General features: G+C 49.9%; 1 protein-coding gene across 1 annotated transcript; it reads right to left on the bottom strand.

The window, feature by feature from the left end:
- Positions 1-294: 294 nt before the first annotated feature.
- Positions 295-24,929, bottom strand: Slc22a2 (solute carrier family 22 member 2). The gene is made up of 11 exons (XM_042689737.1): positions 24,400-24,929; positions 22,089-22,192; positions 17,831-17,985; positions 16,829-16,997; positions 13,912-14,026; positions 11,636-11,742; positions 10,351-10,565; positions 8,864-8,972; positions 8,036-8,148; positions 6,396-6,495; positions 295-719 (listed from the first exon to the last, which is right to left on the bottom strand). Exons 1-11 carry the CDS (start codon positions 24,808-24,810, stop codon positions 653-655), a joined length of 1,665 nt encoding a protein of 554 aa, XP_042545671.1. The 5' UTR covers positions 24,811-24,929; the 3' UTR covers positions 295-652.
- Between the last annotated feature and the right edge of the window lie 998 nt (positions 24,930-25,927).

Below are 25,927 nucleotides of genomic sequence, written 5' to 3'. Positions count from 1 at the left end.
CACTGAAAATGGCTATCTATGGTTTAATAATACCCACAATGTTCTTTAAATGTTCTAGAAAGCACACTTTTGGAGTTACCTGGTATAAATACAAGTGGAGTGAGTGATTATGAGTTACATTTGTTTTTTTTTTTTTTAAAGCTCTTTTCAAGTCTAACAAGGTTAATAATCAGTATATTTAAATTTTTCTTCCCCTGGGAAGGTGAAGTTCAAAGTTCTTGTAATTTGTTCTGGAGCACTTGATATTGCTCTAAATGTTCTTTATGAAAAGAGACTCTTTTCTCACAACTTCACTGTTTTTCAATCGTTTCTCATTAGTTTCCCTGGCCCACAGCACCCCTGTGTATTTGGCTTGATGTCATTACAGAGAAGGGATTCAAATAAGGAAATACAAAGATAGTGAGGAAAGTTCTAGCAAACCAGCAGCCATTGTCCTGGGCAGGCCCAGCACAGCGGGAGCTGGTATGCCTGGAAGGAGCTGGTCTGCAGGTAGATTTTACCCAGCAGTACAACAAACTGATAGCTCCAGGTTGACAGAGCTCAGGGATGAGTAAGGTTGACTTGTGCGAGCTCCGTGCTGAGGGATGACATTTTTGCTCTGGCCTTGTATTGACAAAGCCAGGCTCAGTGAGACTCATGGTTGGCCTCCCCCTTAGTTTCTGGGAGTGTCTGATTTCTTGACTTGGAGATAAATCATCTTTTCTTTATATTTTCTTGGTCTGTAATAGGAAACACAGTTGGAGAGGGAAGAAAGAGACTATTAGATGGAATAACAAACGAAAGTGTGTAATAAATAAATGAAATACCAGGTATGATTTATCCAAGGGTTGTCTTGCACAGTGTTATGAGTAATGATTTTCATAACAAAAATGGTCAGAGCTCGGTAAATTACTAGAAGGGGATGATCCCGAAACTCCTCTAGAAGTAGAATCGGCCTGCAATGAACTACTGCTGAGAGACTTCACCATCCTCTGTAATAGGGAACACAAGTAAAGACTAAATATAAACTTTTATCAGTTAAAGATGATGTCTACAAAATCCAGACACTTAGCAGTTCTCAAATGTAATTTGGGACTTTCTGTTGCTGAAGTCGTGAAAACACTCGCTCCAGCTGCAGTTTCGCAGTTGTCTATCTGAGCACACTGGGTGCTGTTCCTCGCCATGTTCCCACTCATGCCAGTTCAGGTGTGGGCTGCTCCAGCCCCTGACTACCTGTGCAACCCTCCATGGGGACACGGTCAGTCCTGCCTCAGTTTCTAGACCAGCCCAGTCTGAACTGGGGTTGGCAGAAGCTCAGTAAATCATCGTGTTGTTGTTTTCTCAGGCCCCAGTGGAAGTATAATCAGATCTCTTAAGCTCCCGCAGTCTCTGTGCCCAGTAACCGGACATCATTATCGGGAAGAGCAACAGCACCAACAACAGCATCAGAAACAGCAGCAGCCACAGAAGCCTTGTCAGTATCACCAGAAATGACAGCAGCAACAACAGCACCATCAACAACAGCACCACCACCAACAGTACCATCAACAGAAGTGCCATCAATCACAGCACCAGCAAAAATAGTACCAACAGCTGCACCATAAACAACAGTAACACTACCAAGAGCACCATCAACAACTGTACCAATAACAGTACTACCAACAGCACCATCAACAACAGGATCATCAACAATAGTACCACCAACAGCACCATCAACAACAGCACCACCAACAGCACTATCAACAAAAGTACCACCACCAACAGCACTATCAACAACAGAACCATCAACAACAGCAGCACCAACAATAGCACCACCAACAAAAGTACCACCAACAGTACCACCAACAATACTAACAGTACCACCACCAATGGCACCATCAACAAAAGTACCGTCAACCACAGTACTATCAACAACAGCAGTAGCAAGTCCCACATCAGTAATAAGCCCAGGAACAGTTCCAATAGTAATAGCAGAAACAATGACAGCAACTCAACAACAAAAATCTCACAACAACAGCAGCAACAAAAATGACACTGGCAGCTTCGGCAGCAGAAACACCAACAGCAGCAACTGTAGTGTCAGTTCTAATAGCAGCAACAGCAGTAGCGATGTCATGGACAACAACTGCAGCACCACCACAAGCAGCAGCAAAGATGACAGCAGGACCGCTGGCTGAATGCCCAGCAGTGCATGGCTTGTCAGTGGGTTTCAGCATTGTGCGTCAGTCATCGATGGGTTACAAAGAAGACCTGTGCACATTGAAAGAGGGCGGATGGGAGTTGTACTAGTCAAGACCAGTCATGAACATTAGCTTTTGCTGTCATGGAGAAGGAATGATGCACATAAGCAAGACAGACAGGGTCATTTGTTTTATTCTATTCTGTTTTTGTGTCCATCCTGTGCTGTCCCTGAGCTTTTGTGCTCAAGGCTGGTGCTCTACCACTTGAGCCACAGCTCCACTTCGGACTTTTGGTGGTTAATTGGAGATAAGAGTCTCATGGACTTTCCTTCTTGGGTTTGCTTCAAACCTTGATCCTCAATTTCAGCCTCCTAGTAGCTAGGATGACAGGTATGAGCCAGGGAGACTGATTAAGATCACTCAGATGGGAATCTGGTCCTACATGAGTGTGGTCTGTCAGATTCTACAGCCCAGGCTCTTCCCTTCATTCTGACATGGGAGACGGCTATAATGCCATAAAAGGGCTCCAGGATCTATCTGTAAGTGTTTGCAAGGCTCCTGCTTTGTATGTGCCAGGCGTGAGGCTGGCCACGGCACAAAGCTCACAGACAGACTTTGCATCATCCTGTGAAGAGATGCCCCCGTCCACAGGAAGCTCAGCTGACTAGAGGAGCAGGTGAGCTCCTCTAGATCAAAGGCTTCAAACTCAAATGTCTGTTTGAGCCAGCCAGAGAGCATATGTGTGCCAGACACAGGCTGCTGGGAGCGGTGGGGGCCTTGGCTTGCCACAGAGGGCATGCCCTCACTGCTCACATTGCTGCCACAGGGCATGCTTGCACAGTGTTTCCACATCTGGTCTTGTAACCGGTCCTGGAAGTCCATTTGTATGGCAGTTCTTGCTGTAATAAATACTGTATGGGCCAAAGAAAGCATGTGGGAGCCTGGTGCTCGGGGGCTGCCAGGGTGTGGCCTCATCCTGAGGGGAAAGGCCTCCTTTCACCTCTGAGATGGAACTCTAGGAAAGTCCGGGCACTGCAGCTCATCCACGCCACGCCCAAGTCCTGGGTATGCTTGCTACGTGCTTACTCTTTATAGAATGCATGGAATTCATCTTAGTTCCTGACAAACATGGACCAGAAATAGAGAAAATAAAATTTCTTTTTTTTTGGGGGGGGGGGGGTCCGGTTGTGGGGCCTGAACTCTGGGCCTGGGCGCTGTCCCTCAGCTCTTCAGCTCAAGGCTAGCACTCTACCACTTGAGCCACAGCACCACTTCCGGCTTTTTTCTTTTTGCTTATGTGGTGCTGAGGAATCGAACCCAGGGCCTCATGCATGCAAGGCAAGCGCTCTACCACTGAGCCACCTTCCCAGCCCCAAAAATAAAATTTCTTTTTTTTAGGGGGGGGGAATAAAATTTCTAAGCATGCAATATTAGAATAAAATCTTTTGAGGAAAGGTAGCACACAGGCTTCTCTTTATTTAGTGTACTTTAAAAATAGGTCCATATGCCACCACACTCTATAGCCAAGCAATGAATGGTTCTAGCACATTCTTCTAGAGATATACACACACAGACATATGCCCCCTCTCCCATACCCTACACTCCCCTGCAAGCCTGAAATCACAACCAGTACTGAAATTATGACATGTTTTTCGTTATGCACAATGCAGTATAATTTATATATCAGGCACAGTAAGATGTTTGTTCTTGTAGGACCTCTTAGCCATCTCAGCATGTATTTAATATTTGTTCCTTTCCTTCCTAAGTCTTGAACTTAGAGCCTAGGTGCTGTCCCTTAGTTTTTTTGTTTTTGTTTTGCTCAAAGCTAATGCCCTATCTGAGCTCCAAATTGTAGATTTTTGTTGTTGATCAATTGGAGATAAGAATCTAATGGATTTTCCTACCTGGGCTGGCTTCAAACGGTGATCCATAGATCTCAGCCTCCTCAGTAGCTAGGATTACAGGCATGAGCTAGAAGCACCTGGCTAGAAGTCTTCACTTTTGTGAATGCAAAAAGATGGAATTTTTGTTTGTGTCATATTTACAAAGACCTTCCTCATTATGAAGACATATAGACGTTATGAAGATCTATGGCCTCATCATTATTTTTCAACTTTTGAGTCTTTGAGTCTGAGTTTATGTCAGAGTATGATGAGATATGGATTCCAATTAGTCTTTCTCTCCAACTTACTATAGGGTGGTCTAGAAAGATTTAGTGCACAGAGACCAGAGAATCTGGGTAGCTCAGGGAAGCTCAGGGAAGCTCAGGAGGCTCAGGGCAGCTCATGGAGGCTCAGAGCAGCTCAGGGCAGCTCAGGGAGGCTCAGGGAGGCTCCGGGCAGCTCAAGGAGGTTCAGGGTAGTTCATGGAGGCTCAGAGCAGCTTAGGGCAACTCAAGGAGGCTCAGAGAAGCTCAAGGAGGCTCAGGGCAGCTCAGGAAGGCTCAGGGAAGCTGCTGGAGGTTCAGAGCAGCTCAGGGCAGCTCAGGGAGGCGCAGGGAGGCTCAGGGCAGCTCAGGGACATTCAGAGCAGCTCAGGGAGGCTCAGGGAGGTTCAGGGCAGCTCAAGGAGGTTCAGGGTAGTTCATGGAGGCTCAGAGCAGCTCAGGGCAACTCAAGGAGGCTCAGAGAAGCTCAAGGAGGCTCAGGGAGGCTCCGGGCAGCTCAAGGAGGTTCAGGGTAGTTCATAGAGGCTCAGAGCAGCTCAGGGAAGCTCAAGGAGGCTCAGGGCAGCTCAGGAAGGCTCAGGGAAGCTCCTGGAGGTTCAGAGCAGCTCAGAGCAGCTCAGGGAGGTTCAGGGAGGATCAGGGAGGCTCAGAGTAGCTCAGGGTGGCTCAAAAAGGCTCAGGGCAGCTCCTGGAGGCTCAGGGCAGCTCAGGGAAATTCTGGGAGGCTCAGGGCAGCTCAAGGTGGCTCAGGGAGGCTCAGAGCAGCTCCGGGTGGCTTAAGAAGGCTCAAGGAGGCTCTCAAAGGCTCAGGGCAGCCCAAGGAGGCTCAGAGCAGCTCAGGGCAGCTCAGGGAGGCTCAGGGCAGCTCACAGAGGCTCAGGGAAGGTCAGAGAGGCTCAGGGCAGTTCAGGGAGGTTCCTGGAGGATCAAGGAGGCTCAGAGCAGCTCAGGACAACTCTAGAAGGCTCAGGGGAGGCTCTGAAAGGCTCAGGGAGGCTCTGAAAGGCTGAGGGCAGCTCAGGGAGGCTCAGGGTAGTTCATGGAGGCTCAGGGCAGCTCAGGGAGGCTCAGGGCAGTTCAGGGAGGTTCCAGGAGGATCAGGGAGGCTCAGAGCAGCTCAGGGCGGTTCAAGAAGGGTCAGGGAGGCTCTGAAAGGCTCAGAGAAGCTCAAGGAGCCTTAGGGAAGCTCAGGGAGGCTCAGTGAGGCTCAGAGCAGCTTGTGGCAGCTCAGGAATGCTTAAGGAGGCTCTGAAAGGCTCAGGGCAGCTCAGGGAGGCTCAGGGAGGCTCAGAGAGGTTCAGGGTAGTTCTTGGAGGCTCAGGGCAGCTCAGGGAGGCTCAGGGCAGTTCAGGGAGGTTCAGGGAGGCTCAGTGAGGCTCAGGGCAGCTCGTGGCAGCTCAAGAATGCTCAAAGAGGCTCTGAAAGGCTCAGGGCAGTTCAGGGCAGCTCAGGAAGGCTCAGGGCAGGTTAAAGAGGCTCAGGGCAGCTCAGGCTCAGGGCAGCTAGGGAGGCTCAGGAAGGCTTAGAGTGGCTCAGAACATCTCAGGGAGGCCCAGGGAGGCTCAGAGCAGCTCTGGGCAGCTCAAGAAGACTCAGGGAGGCTCTGAAAGGCTCAGGGCAGCTCAGAGGCTCAGGGCAGGTCAGAGAGACTCAGGGAGTCTTAGGGTGGCTCAGGGCAGCTCAGAGAGGCTCAGGGCAGCTCAGGGCAGCTCAGAGGGGCTTAAGAAGTCTTAGGGTGGCTCAGCTCCCTGCTCCCTCAGAGCAGGTCTGAGAGGCTCAGGAAGGCTCAGAAAGGCTCAGGGCAGCTCCGGGAGGCTCTGGGAGGCTCAGGGAGGCTTAGGGTGGCTCAGGGAAGCTCAGGGAGGCTCAGGACAGGTCAGAGAGGCTAGGAAGGCTCAGAGAGGCTCAGGGCAGCTCAAGGAGGCTTAGGGTGGCTCAGGAAGGCTTAGGGTGGCTGAGGGCAGCTCAGGGAGGCTCAGGGCAGCTCAAGGTGGCTCAGGGAGGCTCAGGAAGGCTCTCAGCAGCTCAGGGCAGCTCTGAGAGGCTCAGGGAGGCTCAGGGCAGCTCACCTCAGCATGTTCTCCACATCTTCGATGGTCTCAGGCAAAGCCTTCCCTTTGGTCTCAGGTAGCAACAAGACCAGACCTCCAGCGATCAGACCAACCACAGCTGAGGGATGTGCAGACACAGTAAGAACGGGGTCCTTAGGCTCTGTGACACAGCTCCCTGTCTAGTTCTTTTTGGGGGGAGAAAGTGTTCTGTATTTATTCACCCCTGCCATCTCTGATGACCTTGTTTCCCACCCTGATTTTTACACTGATTCTGATCACCAAAGGGTTACAACTCCTTTTAGGGAAATTAATACTGAATATTTTGAGTGAAGGTTATTCTAGGCTAGAGGACATTGCCACAGGGTTAAGATGTTTTGGAGCTAGAAACTAACGATGGAAACAATCTAGGAAGAACACAGGCCTGCCAATACAAAGCACTTAGTAAAGGAACAAAGTCAGAAACTTGGACCATTACAGCAAATAAGAGTATTAGATCACACATTATTGCATAGTTGTATTAAAAAAAAACACACCCAGGTCACTGAGTTCAAATTCAGGAGATGGCTAAATTCCTCTTGTTCAATTTTTCTCTAGTTATATAATCTTTAATAACTGTATTGATTTTTTTTGTCAGTTGTAGGTCTTGAACTCTGGGCCTACGCGCTGTCTCTTAGCTCTTCAGCTCAAGGCAAACACTCTACAACTAGAGCCACAGCACCACTTCCGGTTTTCAAAGTGGTTTATTGGAGATAAGATTCTCACAGATGTTCCTGGCCAGGCTGGCTTTGAACCAAGATCCTCAGATCTCAGCCTCCTGAGTAGCTAGGATTATAGGGGTGAGCCACTGGCACCTGGCTGCATTGTTTTGTTGATTCATATTCTAATACTACTGACATATTTATGCTATAATATAATATGTAGTATATTACGTGTTCCCCATTATTGAGTGGAAGTAGGATGTGGGGTCTTTACCAGAGCATCGCATGCTGGATTTCAATTCCATTCTGCCCTCAAAATGGCAGGAAGGGATGCCCCAGGACACCATGACTTCCCTGCACCAGGCTCTGACTCACCCACTCTGGGGCCTAATGCTGAGCTGAATTCACATTTGCCATGCCCTGGCTTCCGGGGCAAACTGGACTCTGGTGCTGAGATAATTCACCCTCTACATTGTCTAGTGGCTGCTTGGTGTGGTTTTTATTACAATGGATGCAAGCAACGCACACCCTGGCTGGCAGCCAGCTAGCACCTGAGACTCTTTTTTTACTTTTAGTCTTTTTGAGACAGGCTTGCAGATGTGTGCCACCGCACCGGGCGGGTACGTTTCCTTGACTGTGAATTGTGTTTCCTCTGGTTTTGGGAATGTAAACACTTTTCCAAGTGTCAGGGCATGGTGGTGAGATGGGTGTAGACAGAGAATGAGGGGGCTGCAGGAAACATTCTTCCCTCTCACACTTCCTTCAGTCCATTCGTCCCCCCAGGGTGGAAGTCCTGCTGAGTATCAGTAGTGACCAGTAGCATTTGAGATTCACGCATGGCTACTCAGTATTGCTAATATTCTAATGACCAGTAATTAGCTACTAACAGCCACGACGCCTTTTTTGCTGGGAGGAAATGGAGGCCCCTAGAAGCACAAAGGAGTTTGTGGGGTTTCTCACCGAACACCACCAGCGGGAGCTGCAGCCACACGGCGGTGAGGCGGTAGACCAGGAATGGCGTGAGGATGCCGCCGATGTCACACAAGGAGGAGCAGACGTGGACGCCAAGGTTCCTAAACCACCAAACATGGGTTTCGTTGTGTGTGTGTGTCTGTGGGGGCTGGGCACGGATGGATGTGGAACTCAGGGCCTTGCTCTTGCTAGTCAGGCACTCTACCACCGCAATCCCCCCCCCCCCCCAAACACACCTTCTTTTTACTTCAGTAAAGGGGTTGTCATGGCTATGCTCAGCTGGCTTGGACCACGATCCCCTTGTTTATATCTCCTTCTTTGTGGGAATGATAGACATGGTTGAGATGGGGTCTCACTCATGTTTTGCCTGGCTGTCCTTGAACCTGGTCATCCTTCTATTTTCTGCCTCCCTCAGTCTCCTGAGTCGCTGGGCTTATATGAACCCTATACCCAGCGCTGATTTAGAACTTTAATGTACCACTGAGCCGTATCTTCCACTCCCCGCCATCCTGAATAAACACTTCCCTGAATCGTCAAAACATCTGAAAACTGAAAGCCACTGTTCACATTATTTTCAGTGCACAAACATGGTCGCCAGGTGCGATTGTCTCCGCCGCTCTGGTGTACGGGGTAGGGAGCGTTTTTCTCTTTTCTCTGTCTTGTGGCCTCCCTGTACTGTTTCTACAAAGTCGTTCCTGACCCCCCCCCCCCCCCCCGCTCCCTCCTGGCGCCGCCATCCTCACTCTGTGCTGTCGGAGGTGGGGTGTCCTCTGCCTCTCCCCAAACCAAGTGTTCCCAGCACCCCTAGCGGCTCACCTGATGAAGGTGGGGTACAGCTCTGCGCTGACCAGACAGACCATTTCGAAGGCCACCGTGATGCTCATCCTCCCCAGGCACGCTGCCGTGATTTTCAGCCACTGGAGCTCTGAGGGCAAAACACAGCGCTTAGCCGCTTCAGACGCCGCACGGCTGGCGGTGCCCTGGCTCCAGCGCTTATGATGTTGTACACGAGGTGCATGGTCCCTTGACTCCAAACCGTGGCCCGCAGGTCTGTGAGGGCAAATCCCACAGTTCTGGAGGGGCGGAGGGGTGGAGTGGCTCTGCTACACAAGCAGGACAGTGACAGCAAGCTCCACAGTCTGTTTTTACCTCAGGTGCAATTCAAATAGTGTGTGTGTGTGTGTGTGTGTGTGTGTGTGTGTGTGTGTACTAGTCCCTGGACTTGAACTCAGGATCTGAGTACTGTCCCTGATCTTTTTTTTTTAATTTTAATTTTTGCTCAAGGTTGGTGCTCTACCACTTGAGTACAGCTCTGGCTTTTTGGGTAGATAATTGGAAATAAGAGTCTCACGGTCTTTTCTTGCCTGGCCTGGCTTTGAACTACAGTCTGATCCTTCGCTATCAGCCTCTTGGGTAGCTAGGAATATAGGTGTGAGCCACTGGCACCTAGTACAGGATTTAAATTTTTTAAGGGGGTTTAGGTTCACAACAAAATGAGGAGGCGAGCATAGAGCCTACCCTTGACATCTTCCATCAGCACCCTTTGCCAGTGCACCTCACAGCTGGCCTGGCTATGGGGTCCCGGCACCTTCAGTGACCCATCCACACCAACCCAAGTCCACTGTCTCCGTGAGGGTCTTGGTGAGAGTCTGCGGGGCTGGGCAGTCGTGAAGACTCATCCTGCTGTCAGTGTCACGCCGGCTTCCGTCATTAGAAGTCCTGTCCACCGGGTGAACCCACCAGTCCCTGTCACCACAGATCTTGTTTCACAGCTGTGAATCAAGGATCCTCTACCTTTCCATCTCAGTTGTAATGAGAACAGAATCAGGCAGGTTTCCAAAGCTGGGGCAACCTTGTAGAACATCCCAGACAAGGGGCATGTGTTAAATTGTTGCTGCCCCAGGAGGGCTTCTCTTCCCTGGCTTCCACTCCCATTCAGTGAGAGAGCACTGTACAAGGAGTGGAGGCCCTAGCTCATGATTTATTGATGGAACGTGAGTTTTCCCATTGACTGCAGGATGATGCAGGGGTCATAGAAGTTGCTGGAAAGTTCTAGAAAGTTCTGATCTGTCCACAGCCCAGGCTGTCTTTTCTAGGCCTGCCAGTTCTGAGGTCTTCAGAGCCTCTTGGGTTTGGTCCCACCAGGGCACCACTGGGTGTGTGTGATGTAGTGAGTGGAGCTTAGGCAGGATGCTCAGGAGGATGGCAACTATTGCTGGCTGTCTACTGAAATGGGTCTGTAGGGTAAAGGACACCCCCATTGAAGGCTTTGGGGACAAGACCCCAGTAAGGTTATGACTTACCATCAGGGATGAACACCGAAGCTAGACAGGCCACCCCAGCCACCATATTTGACCCAGCCCAAGGGTACCGGCGGCCAACACGGTCTATGGTGAAGATGATGATGATGGCAGCCGGGAACTCTACCAGGGCAGAGTAGAAGAAGTCCAGATAGACATTGTCTGCGGCCAGGCCCATGTGCATGATGAGGCCTTGGTAGAGAACAGAGCTTGTGAACCTGAGCAAAGAAGAGAGGCAAGGTCAAGAGGAGCCCCCAACACACAGCACCAAGAAGAGAGGAGCAGATGACAGGTGGTCTTTCCTCATGACCTCACTGCTGCAAGCCCTTTCTATCACTTGTCTTCTGGCTGGTGCATTTCGGTGGCTGGTTGGGACCCAAAAAGCAGAAACAGAAAAGGAATAGGCACAGCTTTCTCTGGCCAAGAAGAAAGCCAAGAAGGGTGAATGGCCAAGCAGAGTCATTGCTGGAATAACTCTGCTAAGTTATTGACGCCAGTAGATCATTTCTGGTCTTCTAAAGCATTTGGGGCCAAAAGGATGAATTGCTTAATTCAAATCTTAGAAAGCAGAAGACCGAATGGGTAATTCCCGTTGGAATGATTCCTTTTCCGGCCTGAGGCAAACGCCATTTTGCCTAGATTGACTGACCCCCAAAGTGGCATGATTTCTAAGGGAAAGTAGGAGAAGCAGCAACAGGCATAAATGTTTAGAAAAAGAAAAGGAGAATGAGGTCGAAGCTCAGGGCTGCCTGTGACCAGCTTTATGCTTCCACCAAGAAGAAGGGGCCTTCTTGCCCTGATGTGGGGTGCAGAAGTCTCCCAGAAGAAGTGGGGCTCATGGGGAGAGGTGCTGCGAGGGCCCGGAGCACAGCGAGAGCAGTGAGATGCGCGCCTCACCCGCTGGGCCAGTGGGTTATTCTTGTTCCTAACTTGATTTACTTAACAAGAAAAGGCGAAGACCATTTCCATGGCCGGCCAGCTCTGTGTTCTTGTGCTCTGGGCAACCTCAACTGTTGGTTCTCCACTGGGGTCGACATTAGAATCCTCCAGAAAGTTTGGAACTTTCACAGGCTGACAATGCGAGCTTCTGGAGGTGAGGGTGTGACTCTACTGGGGGAAACCCAGGGTGAGCCTGGCCTGTTCTTCCCCCAGAGACGCCATTGGTCTGAGACCGCGGCCACCCACATGCCGCCCTCTTCCACAGCGGCCGAGCCCCGGGTCAGGTCACGTGGGATGACTGTGATTACGTGAATCTGGAGAGACTTCACAACAGATGAAAGACTCTTACCAGTTGTACATCAGGATCAAGGTGTGCTTCCTGATCTGAGGGGTTCTGACCAAGTCCAAAAAGGAAGGGTGCAGCGTTCCCACGGCTTCCGCATCTGCACTCAGGCTCTGAGAAAACAAGGCAAGAATGAGGCGCTCTCTGCTGGAGTCTGGGGTCTCTGGTTGGAGTCTGGGGTCTCTGGTTTTTCCTACAGAGACTAGCAATATCTCCTTCAGCTCACCACCACACGGTCCTGTGCTCAGCACTGAGCCTTGTTCAAATTGTTAGAAAAATCCTACAAGTTATTTTGGTCTCCCTTTTTACAGAAGAGGAGCTGGAATTCAGAGACGTTAGGTGACTGGTGGCACAGATCAAGGGAGACCTCTGGGGAGGCTCGGTGGGGCGTCACGAAGCCCAGCCCACTGGGGCCCCCCCTCCCCAGGACTTCATCAGGCTCCCTATATCGCTTGTCAGGCCCGAGGTTCAGGCCTGGGATCGGAACATTCAGACCAGCACCGGCATCACCTGGAGAAACAGTGTAAGAAGACAGAGGGCTGGTGGCTGGGAGCTGCTGTACCCAGCTCGGAACACCCGAGCAGCCCAACTGTGGAAGACACGGTTGCTGGCAAGGAGCGCTGCCCCCTCCATGCGAAGGAAGAGAAATCATCGCAGTGACCTGATCACCATCGCCAGAACTTCCTCTCCCTTGGCAGTGCTGGTTTACCTGGGATTTGCATCCTGGTTGAATCACACAAGGATCTGAAAGCCAAGAACTGGTGCCATCCAGACATGAGCTCGCTGGTGGTGAGTACATCCATCATAACCACCCAGGGAGACGGAGGAACAAAGACAAAAGTCTTCCGTGCCCCCATCCTCTGCCTGAATGCTGGGTAAGTCTCAACGCCTTACAGCTAACTTCTCTTAATCCTCCTTCAGAAATGATTTACCCCAATGTCACCTAATTTTCGATTAGACTTTATTTTCTCCCTTCCAGCACCAATCACGTGAGGAGGTTTGAATTCACAGAGATGAGATTCACAAAAGGTAAAACTGCCAACCCCAAACTTTAAACCAATAGACACCTCAGCGACCTGACTTTGCTGGGTCAGGGTGAAAGCAGAGGTGACTTAGAATGGCTTGGAATGATTTATCCAAACGGTTTCAAATTCTTCCAAAAAAACATGTGCTTAAACGAGTGTTTTCTGGATCTAGAGATCTAGACACACCAGGAAACGTGAGCACCGCTGTTAAGGCAGCCTGGCAGTGTCACTCAGCTTTCCTGAGATAGAAGTTTCTCCATTAGCTGTACCGTGGTTTGAGCTTAGGTCTTTTTTTTTTTTTTTTTTTTTGGGTGCGGTCGTGGGGCCTGAACTCTGGGCCTGGGCATTGTCCCTCAGCTCTTCAGCTCAAGGCTAGCGCTCTACCACCTGAGCCACAGTGCCACTTCCGGCTTTTTTTCTTTTTGCTTATGTGGTGCTGAGGAATCGAACCCAGGGCCTCAGGCATGCAAGGCAAGCGCTCTACCACTGAGCCACCTTCCCAGCCCCATGAGCTTAGGTCTTGTGTACACCAGTTGAACCTTCAGTTCTCTTGGCATTCGGTTGAATTTCACTATTTTCACTGGACACATCTCAGACGTAGTCCTCTCGTCTACAGCTCCTGAGTGTCCTTGATTACAGGTGTGAAGTACAATGTTCTACTTGTGTTTTTGTTTTCTTTTTTTTTTAAAAAGTGTATGTGAGTTGTTCAAAAGGTGAGGCCATTGTGATATTTCCACACATGTAAAGAACGTGTCCTGATCAGCCCCCCCCCCCCAGTTTCCCTCTTTCCCCTTTTTAAAAACGATTTCAGCAGGTTTCATTGTTCTATTTTCACATAGGCTTTAAAAAACAAAACTGTGTCAACTCTACTCGTCCTCATTCCTCCTCTTCGCCTACTTGGTACTGGGATGGGTCTTGCTAGCTTTCTAAGCATTTTTTCCCTTGCTGGCTTCAAATCACAATCCTATGTCCATCTCCCAAGTGGATGGGCATATAGGTGTAAACTACTGCACGTGGCCTCCACCAACTTCTAAATGCTTTCTGGTTCTCTTTGGGTCACAGTGTACCAGCTATTTAAGGCATTCTCCCAGGGAGTCACAAATCTCATATATGAAATATTCTATGTATCTCCCTATACGTGGACTGAAATGCAGATTCTAGATTCTTCTAGATTCTCCCTTGGGATGACAAGTGTGTGGTCCCCCCACTCTCCCAGTTTCCCTGTCCCTGACTTGGATGTCTATGGCCGTGGCTCACCTGAAGAGAGGCCGGCATTGATTTTCCATTTTTCTTGGCGATGTGCTTAATGACGCCCATGGCCTTGCCATTTTTGTTCTGGGAGATCAGCCACCTGGGTGATTCCGGTATGCACCTAGGGTACAAAGGTGTGGAGGGGAAATGACCGCCCTCTCTCGATTTCCACGATGGGATTTCTGCAAGGACCTTATACAGCGAGCTTTAGTTAGACCACAAAGGGGCAGATTGTGCATCTCATGGGGCTGTGTGGTACTTTCCTCCTTTAAAGGCTGACTTGTCCTCAGCCTTACCATGAAGCTTTGGGGGCTCCCTCTTTAGAGATTTTTGGGTGCACCTGCAGGCATGCTGCATGGCAGGACTCAGCTGAATGTGCAGCTTGTGCTGCCTGGAGGAGGAGTCCGTCCACCCCACTGGACAGACCCCTGGCTTTGTGACGTCCTGAGAATGGAAAGGGACAATGGCAGAGGTAGAAATGTGCAGGCTCTCACAGGTAGGGAGCAAGGAGCAAATACGTTACGTGATATCAGTTATTGGGTATGTTATCGTGAAAGCTGATTTCCCAAAGAATGAGGTCAGCTCTTGAGGTCAGGAGGTCTGAAGCTGTCACAGCCAGACCTCATGGTTTGACCTTGGCAGAGCACTGACTGCTGTCAGGCTCAGGGATGAGGAGCGGGAGGGAGGCCCTGGTGATAGAAGTTAGTAGAAAACCAGCCAATCGGAATTCTGGCCTACAAAATTCACAGATGGCAGGATAAGCAGATCAACTAAAACCAGCAGGGCCAAAAATGGGGTCAGGTCCTACAAAGGCCAAGGAAGCAAGGACAAGAGAATGAGGAAATAAGGATAGGAGAGTTAATATGAAGCATCACAAAAAGAGAAGGGACCACCAATTGGAAAGCCATCTCCAAGGAGTCTAATTCTCACTATTTAACCCAAGACCAGATTCTGTAATGAGGAAGCCAAGATGGCGGAGATGGGCTGAACTATTGTCTCTTGTGACATTACTATGTCACAGGTTCTCGTCCTCTTCAAAGAAGCTCTCCTATCACTGGAACTAAGTTTGCATTTTGCCTTAGTTATCGTGCCAGATGTGAGGATGGAAGGTGTTTAGCTTCTCTAAGCTTTCATATTTGCTGCATTGGCTGAGAACTTAGGGATTAAGTCTTTTCCTGACTTGGCTTTATCCAATGGCTACATTGATAGGCTTCAGGAAGCCAGGTTGGGATCACAGCTCTGGGAGAGTAGTTACTTCAAGTCAGGGCTCAGCAGGACCTGGGTGGTATTTCCATGGGAGGGCCATGAGGAAAGGGGCCAGGACTCTCCTAGGCTGAGGCTCGGGGCCAGGACTTGAGCTTGGTGGGCTACTCTGCTCCTTCCGCATCTCTGCTGGGCCATTTTTCTAGCTGGCACATGGTGCCCGCGTGGCTCTGGCTGCCCGGCTTCGAGAAGCCCAGAAGCAGTCTGGCCATGAGTCGCCTGAACGAGGGGCCAACAAAGCGAGGAACCAGGAGCAAAATGGCAGGAACCTGGGCATCCTACATGTGGACCTGGGAGAGGACTTGTGGCTCACCCAGATGGAAAACCACTGTGGGGGTAGAAAGGAATGCGTGGGAGAATTAGGAATAGTGAAGGGAGAGCCCAGGAATGGGAGTTCTAGCTCAGCCCCTGAGTTTGGGGTCTGTTCTGAAGTAGCTATTGCTAGATGATAAAGTGATAGCTATCCACAGGCAGTCACCGTGGAGCCTTGCTACGGGAATCCTAGCCTGGGATGGGAGCCTAGACCACCGGGAAGCTAGACCACAGGGAAACTGGACCACAAGGGAACTGGACCACAGGGAAACTGGACCACAGTGCAGCTGGACCGCAGGGAAGCGGGACCACAGGGAAGATAGACCGCGGGGAAGCCGGACCACAGCCATGCGATGGACCTCAAATAGCTGACAGCGTCTAGGCTAGGCAAACAAAGCAACAGCAGGCAAACAGTGGATTCCAACTACAAGTGATGATCCAGGTGGAGGAGGTGGACACAGGAACTCACCGAACGTAGGGCAGGTCCCGCTAGGCCTAGGCACTGGCCAGGCAAGGCTTGGGGAGATAGGGAAGATTGACCAGTGTCCCCTGCCTCGCCCCCATGACTTCCACGCCCACCGTGTGCCTGTCACTACCCCCTTGTCTCCATGGACAGCCTTGGATCCCTTGCACTTCTCTGGTTTTGGCAGCTCTGCATTTATGTAGTTTTCAATAATTGGCAGTTGCTTTGATTCTGGCCCTGTCTCATTCCTCTCTCGGCTCTGTTCACTTCCTCTGAGCCATCTCCTCTGTCCCCATGGTGACAACAAAGGCATAGAGGAAATGAATTTGAATTCTAGATCGTAAGTTTCACTGGTCCTGGGCAGCTGCCTTTCATTACCTCCACTTCAGCATGTCCAAAGCTCAACTCAGCCTGCTACCCTTTCAGCTCTTCCTCCTTTTAAATAACTCCCCACCAACATACACACATGTGTGCTTCCCTTGGACTTGCCTGGCTAATTCTGATTGATTGATATGGTCTAGAGTATCCCATTGGCCTTTTTTGCTATCACGAGTGCTGGCATTGATTGGGGATGTCTGCTTTGGGCATGGGAATGGAGGAGCTGTGATATGAGTAATGCCTTCTCCATCCTAAAGTTTCCCCTAAGGAGGAATAGAATAGCAACAGTGATGTTGTCCTCCTTGAAGAACTGTCCCATTGTACCCTTGCTGTTCCAATACCATGAAACGCAAGATCATAAAAGTTTGTGTGATTTTTATCTCAGGCCTGCTGGGGGTGGGGGAAGGGTGGGGGCAAGGAAACCATAGAATTTATTTAGAGGCTTGATGTTCAAAGGGAAGGAAGATATTTCAACAGCATTCATTGCCTTGCTCCCAATAGACTTACCAGTAGTAGAGCAGGAAGCAGAAGGTGGGCAGAGTAACGGTGAGCTGCAGCCACCGCCAGTAAGGAAGGGCATAAGCCACCCCGGACAGTATCAGCAGCCCCACGGTGAAGGCAGCTTGGTAAAAAATCCCCACTGTTCGGCGGTAGTCCAGCCCGACAAATTCTGTAACTGCAGAGAACAACGGAATGGCCAGCAGCATTCAGATTATGAGGATACAGGACCAGCCTGGCACAGGAGCTCATGCCTGTAATCCTAGCCACTCAGGAGGCTGAGATGTGAGGAGGACCAGTCTAAGAACCATGCTCTATCTACATCGCAAAATGTAGCTATCATTTATGATTAGTTGTCAATTTCAAAGTGTCCGATCCTTTTATATAAATGCTACGTGAATATAGCCCAAGGAAAAGTAATGATAAGATTAGTTCCCAAGACCAACTTAGGGTGGTAATTTTCCTTCACATTATTATAAAGACTCTATGCTTTAGAATTTAAATGTTCGTATACTCCATAGGCTTGGACTGTTACTCAAGCTACTGATGAGTAGGTAGAAATGACATCCCTCATTCTACAAGCGGCTTGCTGAACAGCGTAGGTCCACCACAGCACCATCTCCTTGTGTGTAAATCCAGGACAACTGTGGTTCCTTACACTGGATGTGCAGTAATGGAGTCCCTTGTACAGCAGATACATCTAGTGTCGGGTCTGGTAGCTGAATAGATTTGGTAGGCTAGGCTTTCTCCCCATATAGCTCTCCCAATCCAGAAAACAAGCGTTGCCAGAGTGACTCAGGAATGGGAGATGCCAATGCGTGCCTGCTTTCTGCCTTCATCTCTCCATTCTCTTAGGGGCGATGCTCAGTGAGCTCACAGAATGGTTTATAGAATTCGTGGGACACAAAAGAGAAGTCTCCAAGGTTTGTCTCAAAACCGAGGCCTTTCCCACCCAGCCCCCACCCGGCTGCACTGGTCATAGCTGCCCCGATGCTGTGCTAGCACGCTTACTCATGATGTAGCCGATCAGCCAGCCCGCTTTGCTGACCAGCCCTTGGATCAAGCGAAAGATCAGCATCCACGTGTAGTTTGGGGACACAGCCATGAGAACCCCAGAGACAGCATTGACGAGGATTGTGACCAAGAGGCAGAACTTGCGACCAAACCTGCCGGGAGAAGGATGAGGACGGGGAGCAGAATTATTTGATTCATGGAAGAAAATTCATAGAAGTTACAGACATCTAATCAAAACCAGAGGTTAACTCCAAATTGCAGGCTTTGGTTCTGTTTAAGGCTTTTTCATCAGCATCCTATAATTTGTGTGTGTGTGTGTGTGTGTGTGTGTGTGTGTGTGTGTAAGAGAGAGAGAGAGAGAGAGAGAGAGACAGAGAGAGAGAGAGAGAGAGACAGAGAGAGAGAGAGAGAGACAGAGAGGGTCCTGGTGCTTGAACTCAAGGACTGGGTGATGTCCTTGAGCTTTGGTGCTCAAGGCTAAGGTTCTACCACTTGAGCTACAGCTCCACTTCCAACTTTTTGGTGATTCATTGGAGATACCAGTCTGATGAACTTGCCTGCCATGATACTCAGAGCTTAGCATCCTGAGTAGTTAGGATTATAGGCTTGAGCTACCACCTGGCTTCAATGTTTTTTATTTGAAGGACGCAAGCTTCAACAGCTTGGAGATTAGACCGTTGGACCAGGACATAGAAGAGGAAAAACTGGCAAACCGGCTTTAATCACAGCCTTACCACTTACCATGCTAGTGGGCAAGTTCTTCAACTTGACTCAGTTTCTTCATGGCAAAGACTAAGTGAGCCGCTGGAGGAGGGGAGGAGGGCTCTGTGAGATTGGACAGCCGGGGAGCCCAGCACTGCTTCCCTGCCTTTCCGCCTCCTGTCTGGGAAGCTCATGCTGTGGTTTGGATGTGCCTTGTTCCCCAGGGATTGTATGCTGGGGTACCCTGTGCTCAGTGGACTCCAGTGGGAGGCCTGTGGGTCTGGGGTACTGCTCTCCAAAGAGATCAAGGTTGTTCTTGGTGAGATCCTGAATTCGCCCTCCAGAAATGGAGACCTCTGACTTCTCTCTGGCTTCCCGTTTTGTGATCTCTGTGGCTCTTGGAGGTGCCCTCTGCTGTGAGAGCCTCAGCAGAGCTGAGTCAAAGCTGGCCAGGGCCGTGCCCTGGAACCTCCTAAGCCAGGAGCTAAGTAAACCTCTTCTCTTCATACTCATTTAGCCTCAGGTATTTTGTGATAGTCCAGAAAGTAGACTCGCCTAGCTGGCTACCGGACGGCTAACTTGGGGATCAGCCCTCCTGGCAGTGTTTCGAAGGACCCCCAATTCGCTGGAATGAAGGGTTTCTCGCTAAGGTTGCTCATGGTGGCTGAACATTCTGTAATTGTTTCTCTTACTGAGGAGCAACTGTGTTCTGGTGGGGATTCTTTAACCATGTGAAAAGAGTCTACAACAGCATTAAATATTATTTAAGATGTTAATATTCTGAGATTTAAAGTTCCAGCAGTATTACTAATAATTAATGTAAACTACTCAACTGAAAGCTGTTTTGACCATGTCATTTCTGAATTCTCCTTTAATGATTAGCCTCCTGTTGTAAATGAAATTAAAAGCCTTTCAGAGTCACACCTTGCTTAATTTTTAGCCTCTCTTCTGCTCTCATTCCTTTTCATTTCTCTCCCTCCCTTTCTCCCTCCACTGTTTCCTTTTTGTCCTTCCTTTCCTTCTCCCTTCTCTCTTTTTCTTTCCTTTCTCTCTCTCTCTCCTTACCCTTCTTCTGTTGGTTTCAGTATTCTTTTTTACATATTTTTCACAATGTCCTCCTAGTTTTCTCCAAAAAGCTACCCTAGCTGAGGATTTAGTTTTGTGGTCGAGTGCTCACCCGGCATGCACAAGGGCCTCGGTTCTAGCCTTAGCAAAAAAGGAAAAGAGCATCAGCTTGTCGGACATATTTTTTAAAAATTCTCTATAGAAGGAACGTGTGGTATTTAGTGTTGGTCTGACCTGTGAGTAAAGTGGATTTGCATAAAATTCTCATCCCATTCATAGGCATTAATTCTGCAGAAAATAAACGGTTTCTTGGGTGGAGAGCTGTGTGGGCTGGCGCCTCCTTCACCCTCTCACACACAGGTCCAAGTAGAAGAGAAGGAGCAGAGACAGATGGACTGACCGGCAGACAGAATTCCAGACAGTGGAGGAAAGGCACAGACATGGGTGTCTAGCATGGGCAGCAATGATGAGTCATCAGCTTTCTAGAGCTTCCCCAGGAACAGGGGAATGAGGTCATGAAGCGGGGTGGGGGGGACTGATGGATTATAACTCAGGAATGCACTGTCCCCGGGGGAATTGGACCCCCTCCTACTCCTTGAGTGAGATGTGAATAATTAACTCCCTCCTTTGGGCTGCAGGGTGAGGCCCAGGAGGGGCTGGGGGCTGGCAGGCGTCCTGGCCGGTCAGGTGTTAGTGCCTCCACCTCGCAGGGCACGGAGCAAGGCCTCTCCAGCCTCCTGGGGAGTGAGGCCGGACCTTGGACTCCTCTGTTAATGTGTCCTTCTCCACTTCATGGGCCACCTCCGAACAACCACCCTCAGTTTTGTGGCAACAACAATAAAAATGAATGCGCTTCCTCTTCCCCTTCCTGCTGAGCATGGCCAGGCCAAGAGAAGCCTGGACGAGGAAGCCGAGCAGCAGTTTACAAATATATCAGGATGGACGGAGCTGCCACTGGGCCAGGGCCTTCTGGGTAAGCTCAAGCCCTTGGACAGACACCGCTGTCCTCAGGAACCTTCCACACACTTGGGAGTCTTTTTGTTTTTTATGCTTTTGTTTTTGTTTTGGCCGGTTGTGGGGCTTGAACTCTGGGCCTGGGCGCTGTCCCTCAGCTCTTCAGCTCAAGGCAAGCCCTCTACCACTTGAGCCACAACGCAACTTCTGGATTTCTGGTGGTTTATTGAATATAAGAGTCTCATGGACTTTCCTGCCTGGGCTGGCTTTGAACCATGATCCTCAGATCTCAGCCTCCTGAGCAGTTAGGAATACAGGCATGAGCCACAGTTGGCTGGTACACTTGCAAGTTTTAGTCCAGCCTGGCAATTTCACATAAGCAGAGAAAGCACCCTACCTGTGTTTAATATTATACCCACAGGTCTGGGTTATGTCAGAGATCCAGTCAGGACAGGCATGGAATGGCAGTATATTTACCACTTATTTCAGAATCTATCTTTCTATCTATCTATCTATCTATCTATCTATCTATCTATCTATCTATCTATCTATCCATCCATCCATCTATCTCATACATGAGTAGGAGTATACCATGAATTTACAGACTATACAATTACAGAGGATTAAAGAGAATGGTAGCATCCAAGCACCGAGTCTGGTACCTGACTCAGAGAGGACAACCTACTTGCAGCTGACTTTACAGATATTTGACCACTGGCCACGATGGCCAGGTAACACAAAGTGCTCATGAGACCAAGGACTCACTCCTTTCTCCTTTGAGGACTCTTATGACTACCCACTGGTCTAGAGTCCTGGTTGAGTGGGAATCCAATATGGTGGTGAATGAGAGATGCAAGGATGGCTTGATCCATGCAGATAGGGAATGTGAAGATGCAGAGACACAGATTCCTCCAACAAGGCCATTTCCTGCCAGGAGTCCTAGCTCATCTCTCCAGCAACACAGACAAGGTGCAGCAGTCTGCACTTCTCTCGCATTAGTCAGACCCCACTCTTTTTTGTTAGATTCGTGCATTCTGGGTTCCTCACACTTAGTCTGATCTGATGCCCAAGGCCCGATCCAGGAATTCCTGCAGTCCAACACGCAATGGGGGAGATTCTACAATGGCTCTAGCTTTGGGGGACCCCTGCAGGGCACAATGGAACTCATGGTCCCTGGAGGCTTCTGGCCTCCAGGTGGGGGGTAGAGGGGGACGAGATGAAAATAAACTAGAAATTCCTATAGAGGTTAAGTCATCTGTTACTCTCCCTCCTGGCTGTAAGCATTGGATGGGCTACAAGAAAAGAGTGCTGTCTAATACTGACGTCTCCCTTGAGGACTTCAGAGAATTGGGAAGTTAAAATATGAGTCAGGGTTACCAAAACAACGGAAGAAAGCTAAGATTGTAGAAACAACAGATGTTGGTTTCCAGTGATCTATGTGTTTGTGGAAAAGGAAGATTCAAGCAGGGCAGGTGAACCAAGTGTTATCCCAACCATGGGATTTTTTCAAGTGTCCCATGGGTGCTTTACCTACCTGTCTGCTAGGTAGCCAATAGCCACAGCACCAACGAAAAACCCTACATTCACCGCTGACTGAAACAGGTCCAGCATCCAGGAGTTGGCGCATACCAGGTTAAACTGTCCACGTGTTTCCAAGGAAGAAAGGAAACAAAATCCTGTTAGAATCCTGTCCACTGCCCCTCAGCCAGGGAGTTGTGGAATGTTCTCTGGACTGAGCTGGCATGGCTGAAGAGCAGCAACCCTGTTTCCTGACCATGTTCACTTTCTTATCAGTCCCAGAAGGGTTGCTTGAAGACCATATACTGTCACCCTGGCAGTGCCATTTGGTCAAAGTGTTGGATGTCCCCGCTGAAAGTGGGTAATTACTCTGCTTATAGTCCATAGCATTTCCCCTCTCTAGTGTTAATAGATGACACAGCTCCCATGCAGCTAGGTGAGATGGCTTTGAGCATCTCTTAGCTGCCTTAATTTTTTTTTCCAGTACCAGGGTTTGAATTCAGGGTCTGGGCACTGTCCCTTGGCTTTTTTGCTCAAGGTGGACCCTCTACCACTTGAGCCAAAGCTCCACGTCTGGCCTTTTGCTGGTTAATGGGAGACAAATGTCCTATGGAGTTTCCTGTTCTGCATGGCATTGAACCATGACTCGAGTCTAGGCATGCGCGGCCCTCCCCCGAGTCTCGTAGCTGTCTTTCTTTTTAAACACTGAAGGGTTGATGGCTGTCTCACCTGTCTCAGGTGGAATAACCAGCGGTGGTGGCAAGGTGAACAGATGCTGGCCTGGAGGGTGTGACGTCAGGAGATCTGATTTCTAGAGCTAACTGCAATGCTTTGCTCTGTCCTGAGCCTTAGTTTCCCCATCTCTCTGTAGAACCTCTCAGAGTTGCATGGCTTTAAGTTCATACGCCTCTGTCTGTAGATAGATTCCCTTCCCTTCCTTCAAATGCACCTCCTCTACTAGATGCAGTTCACACACAATCTTCACATCACCCAGTCTTTCACACTAAACAGGGAAACCTGCTTTCTCTGTATTTTCAGGACAGCCCCTCCCCACCTGGCTTTGCCTCTAATAAATGTCTCCACGTTTTCTTTTCTCTTCTTGGAATACCTCACAATTATACTTTACCGTGTTTTCATAAAAATAATTGTATAACCACACACCAGTGACTCATGCCTATAATCCTAGCTACTTAGGAGGGAGAGATTAAAGGATCAAGTTCAAAACTAGCCTGGGCAGAAAAGTCTGTGAGATTCTTATCTCCAGTTCTGCAGTAAAAGGCTAGAAATAGAGGCATGGCTCAAGTGGTAGAGTGCCAGCTTTGAGAACAAACAAACAAGCCAAGTGAGAGTTTGAGCCTTAATGTGTGCATGTGCGCATGCGTGTGCGCGCGCGCGCGCGCGCGCGCACACACACACACACACACACACACACCCGCACGCACGCACGCACGCACGCACGCACGCGCACACGCGAAAATTATTCTGTAGTATAACCCCCAGCCTCAAAGGTTTCATAGGAACACTTAGGGCAAATTCAAGAGAAATTTACAAAAGCGCATCATAAAACACGGTTGGGGTGAATGACACAGCATTTCCAGTGTCATCTGTATGGTGGGAGAGGACCAGGGAGGTGGGACTCCGGGAAACAAGCTGGCTGCAGACGGTTCCTCTTCGGGGATGGCATGTGATGCTCTCTTCCTACTTTCTTGGTTTATGGCTCACACTTGGACAAACTAGAATGATCAGTGTCAGAATTTGAGGAAGTTTTAACTAACGACTCTGTACATTAGAAACCACTACTTTCATTTGGAAACTAGGGTTTTAGAAAAACCCCTTAGTTCTAAGAGCTTATCTGGGCACAGTTCAAGGTGCCAGTGGCAACTGTAAATCCTAGGGATTCAGGAGGCTGAAACTTGAGGATCTCAGTTCAAAGCCAGCCTGGGAAGACAAATCTGAGAGTCTCATGTCTCTAATTAACCAAGGAAGGAAGGAGGAAGGAAGGAAGGAAGGAAGCAAGGAAGGAAGAAGGAAAGAAGGAAGGAAAAGAAGAAAGAAAGAAGGAAGAGAAAAGAAAGAAAGAAAGAAAGAAAGAAGAGTAGAGGTATAGATCAAGTAGTAGAGCACCAACCTTGAGCAGAAAAAGCACAACATGAGGCCCTAAGTTCAAGCCCTCGTACCAACACCACACACACACACACACACACACACACACACCACCACCACCACCACCACCAAAACACCACCACCACCAAAATACAGGTCTTTCCAAGCGTCTTAAGAAAAGCTCAATTCTTTGCCTTTTCACTCTGACTCCTGTGCTCACTTACCTCGGTGACAATGGAGGAGCCGGGCGCGTCGTACACCCAGCCGTGCTGACAGGGCCGCAGTGGCAGCTGGCTCCTGTTGGCGGCCAGGCTGGCCAGCGGGTCCACACAGCCCAGGTCGCTCCGGTTCCAGTCCACCTCATACTGCGTGCACTGGCGGAGGTGGGCCTCGTCCGCCGCGCCCGGGCCCGGCACCGTGTAGTTCAACTCCTCGGCCAGGCTCCAACCGCATCGCTGGCTCAGCTCAGCCACCCCAGGGCTCCGGCAGCGGTGCTCGGGGGTGAAGCCCAGGAAGACGATGCCCACGTAGATGGGGGTGAAGGCAACGGAGAGCAGCGATAGGAGGAAAAATGTCTGCTTCTGGAACAAGTGGAATTCCCCTATATGTTCTAGAATATCATCCACAGTTGGCATGGTTCTTAAAGGTGGGCAGGAGGTCTTGATCCTTCCTCGGCACGGCCCCAAGTGCTGAGGGCGGCAGGCCGGGCCAGCTCTGGACAACTCCTGACCACGAGTCAAAGGGTAAGAGCTAGTTTACTTTAGACAGAGACCAGCCTTCGGGTTGGACTTTCTTTGGGCGGGCCAACTTCAAACTGTGTGCCTCTCCAGCAGGGAGGAGGGCGGGCGGGTGGGGGGGGGGGGGTTGGGGGGGAGAGGACCTGTAGCCACAGGAAGTGCCGGGGGGGCAGACCCCTGGAGAGCCACGTCCTTTTTTGTTAAATGTAGCATCATCCTCTGCCTCCTTGCAGCACCACAAACAGTCTTTTCTCTGGGGAAGAAATCTGAGCCCCGTCCCCTATCTCTGCCTGTTAATCTTTTTCTCCAGCACACCAGGTGTCTTGGAAATGAATCCATCTTGTCTCCCCCCCCCCCCCCCCCCCCCACCAGCTGGCCTTTTGGCAAGGTGCAACAGAGAAGATGCTCGTGGCCCAGTGTGTGTGTCCAGTCCCGTGCATGTGCCCCGGGGTCTCTAGTCCACAGTTGCCTCCTGCTCTAAGTGCTTTGCAAATTCTACACCCCCCACCCCCCCATCCAGATCTTTCTACAAATGAGCGAGTGCCCTGCAGGCACGCTGTGGCCGCTTGCTTTGATTTCCCCGATGTTCTCATGCTGCCTTTGCAAAGTGTCTTGTCTGGTATTCATTCGTTGCAACCCCAAAGTGTCCTTCCCCTTCATCCATGGGTGAGGAAAGAATTACCTGTTGGCCTCACACACACACCGGTTGAGTGCACACACAGGGAGGGGTGGTTCCCTACTACGGTGTTTTGGGGTTCTAGCTGTTTCTGCCTATGTCGGGGGTTGGGGATGTCTCTGTAACGTGAGAACATCCAGCTGCGAGGGAAACAGACATCTATGTTTCTACAGGGAGAGAAGGCTCCTCAAGGGAGAGGAAGATGATGCATCTGCAGGATGACATGCCAGAAACGGAGTGCCGCTGGTTTGTTCTTTCTCCTCCAGCCCTTCCTGACCCTCCTCCCCTTCTGTGGAGCAGTCCGCGTGGGTGACAATGCAGGCTGAAGGCCGTGACCTG

This window comes from Dipodomys spectabilis, unplaced genomic scaffold (assembly GCF_019054845.1).
Source record: "Dipodomys spectabilis isolate Male_0828 unplaced genomic scaffold, ASM1905484v1 ptg000126l, whole genome shotgun sequence".
Classification (NCBI taxonomy): Eukaryota; Metazoa; Chordata; class Mammalia; order Rodentia; family Heteromyidae; genus Dipodomys; species Dipodomys spectabilis.
The sequence above is the reverse complement of the archived record's forward strand: the minus strand, read 5'-3'. Positions and strand labels throughout refer to the sequence as shown.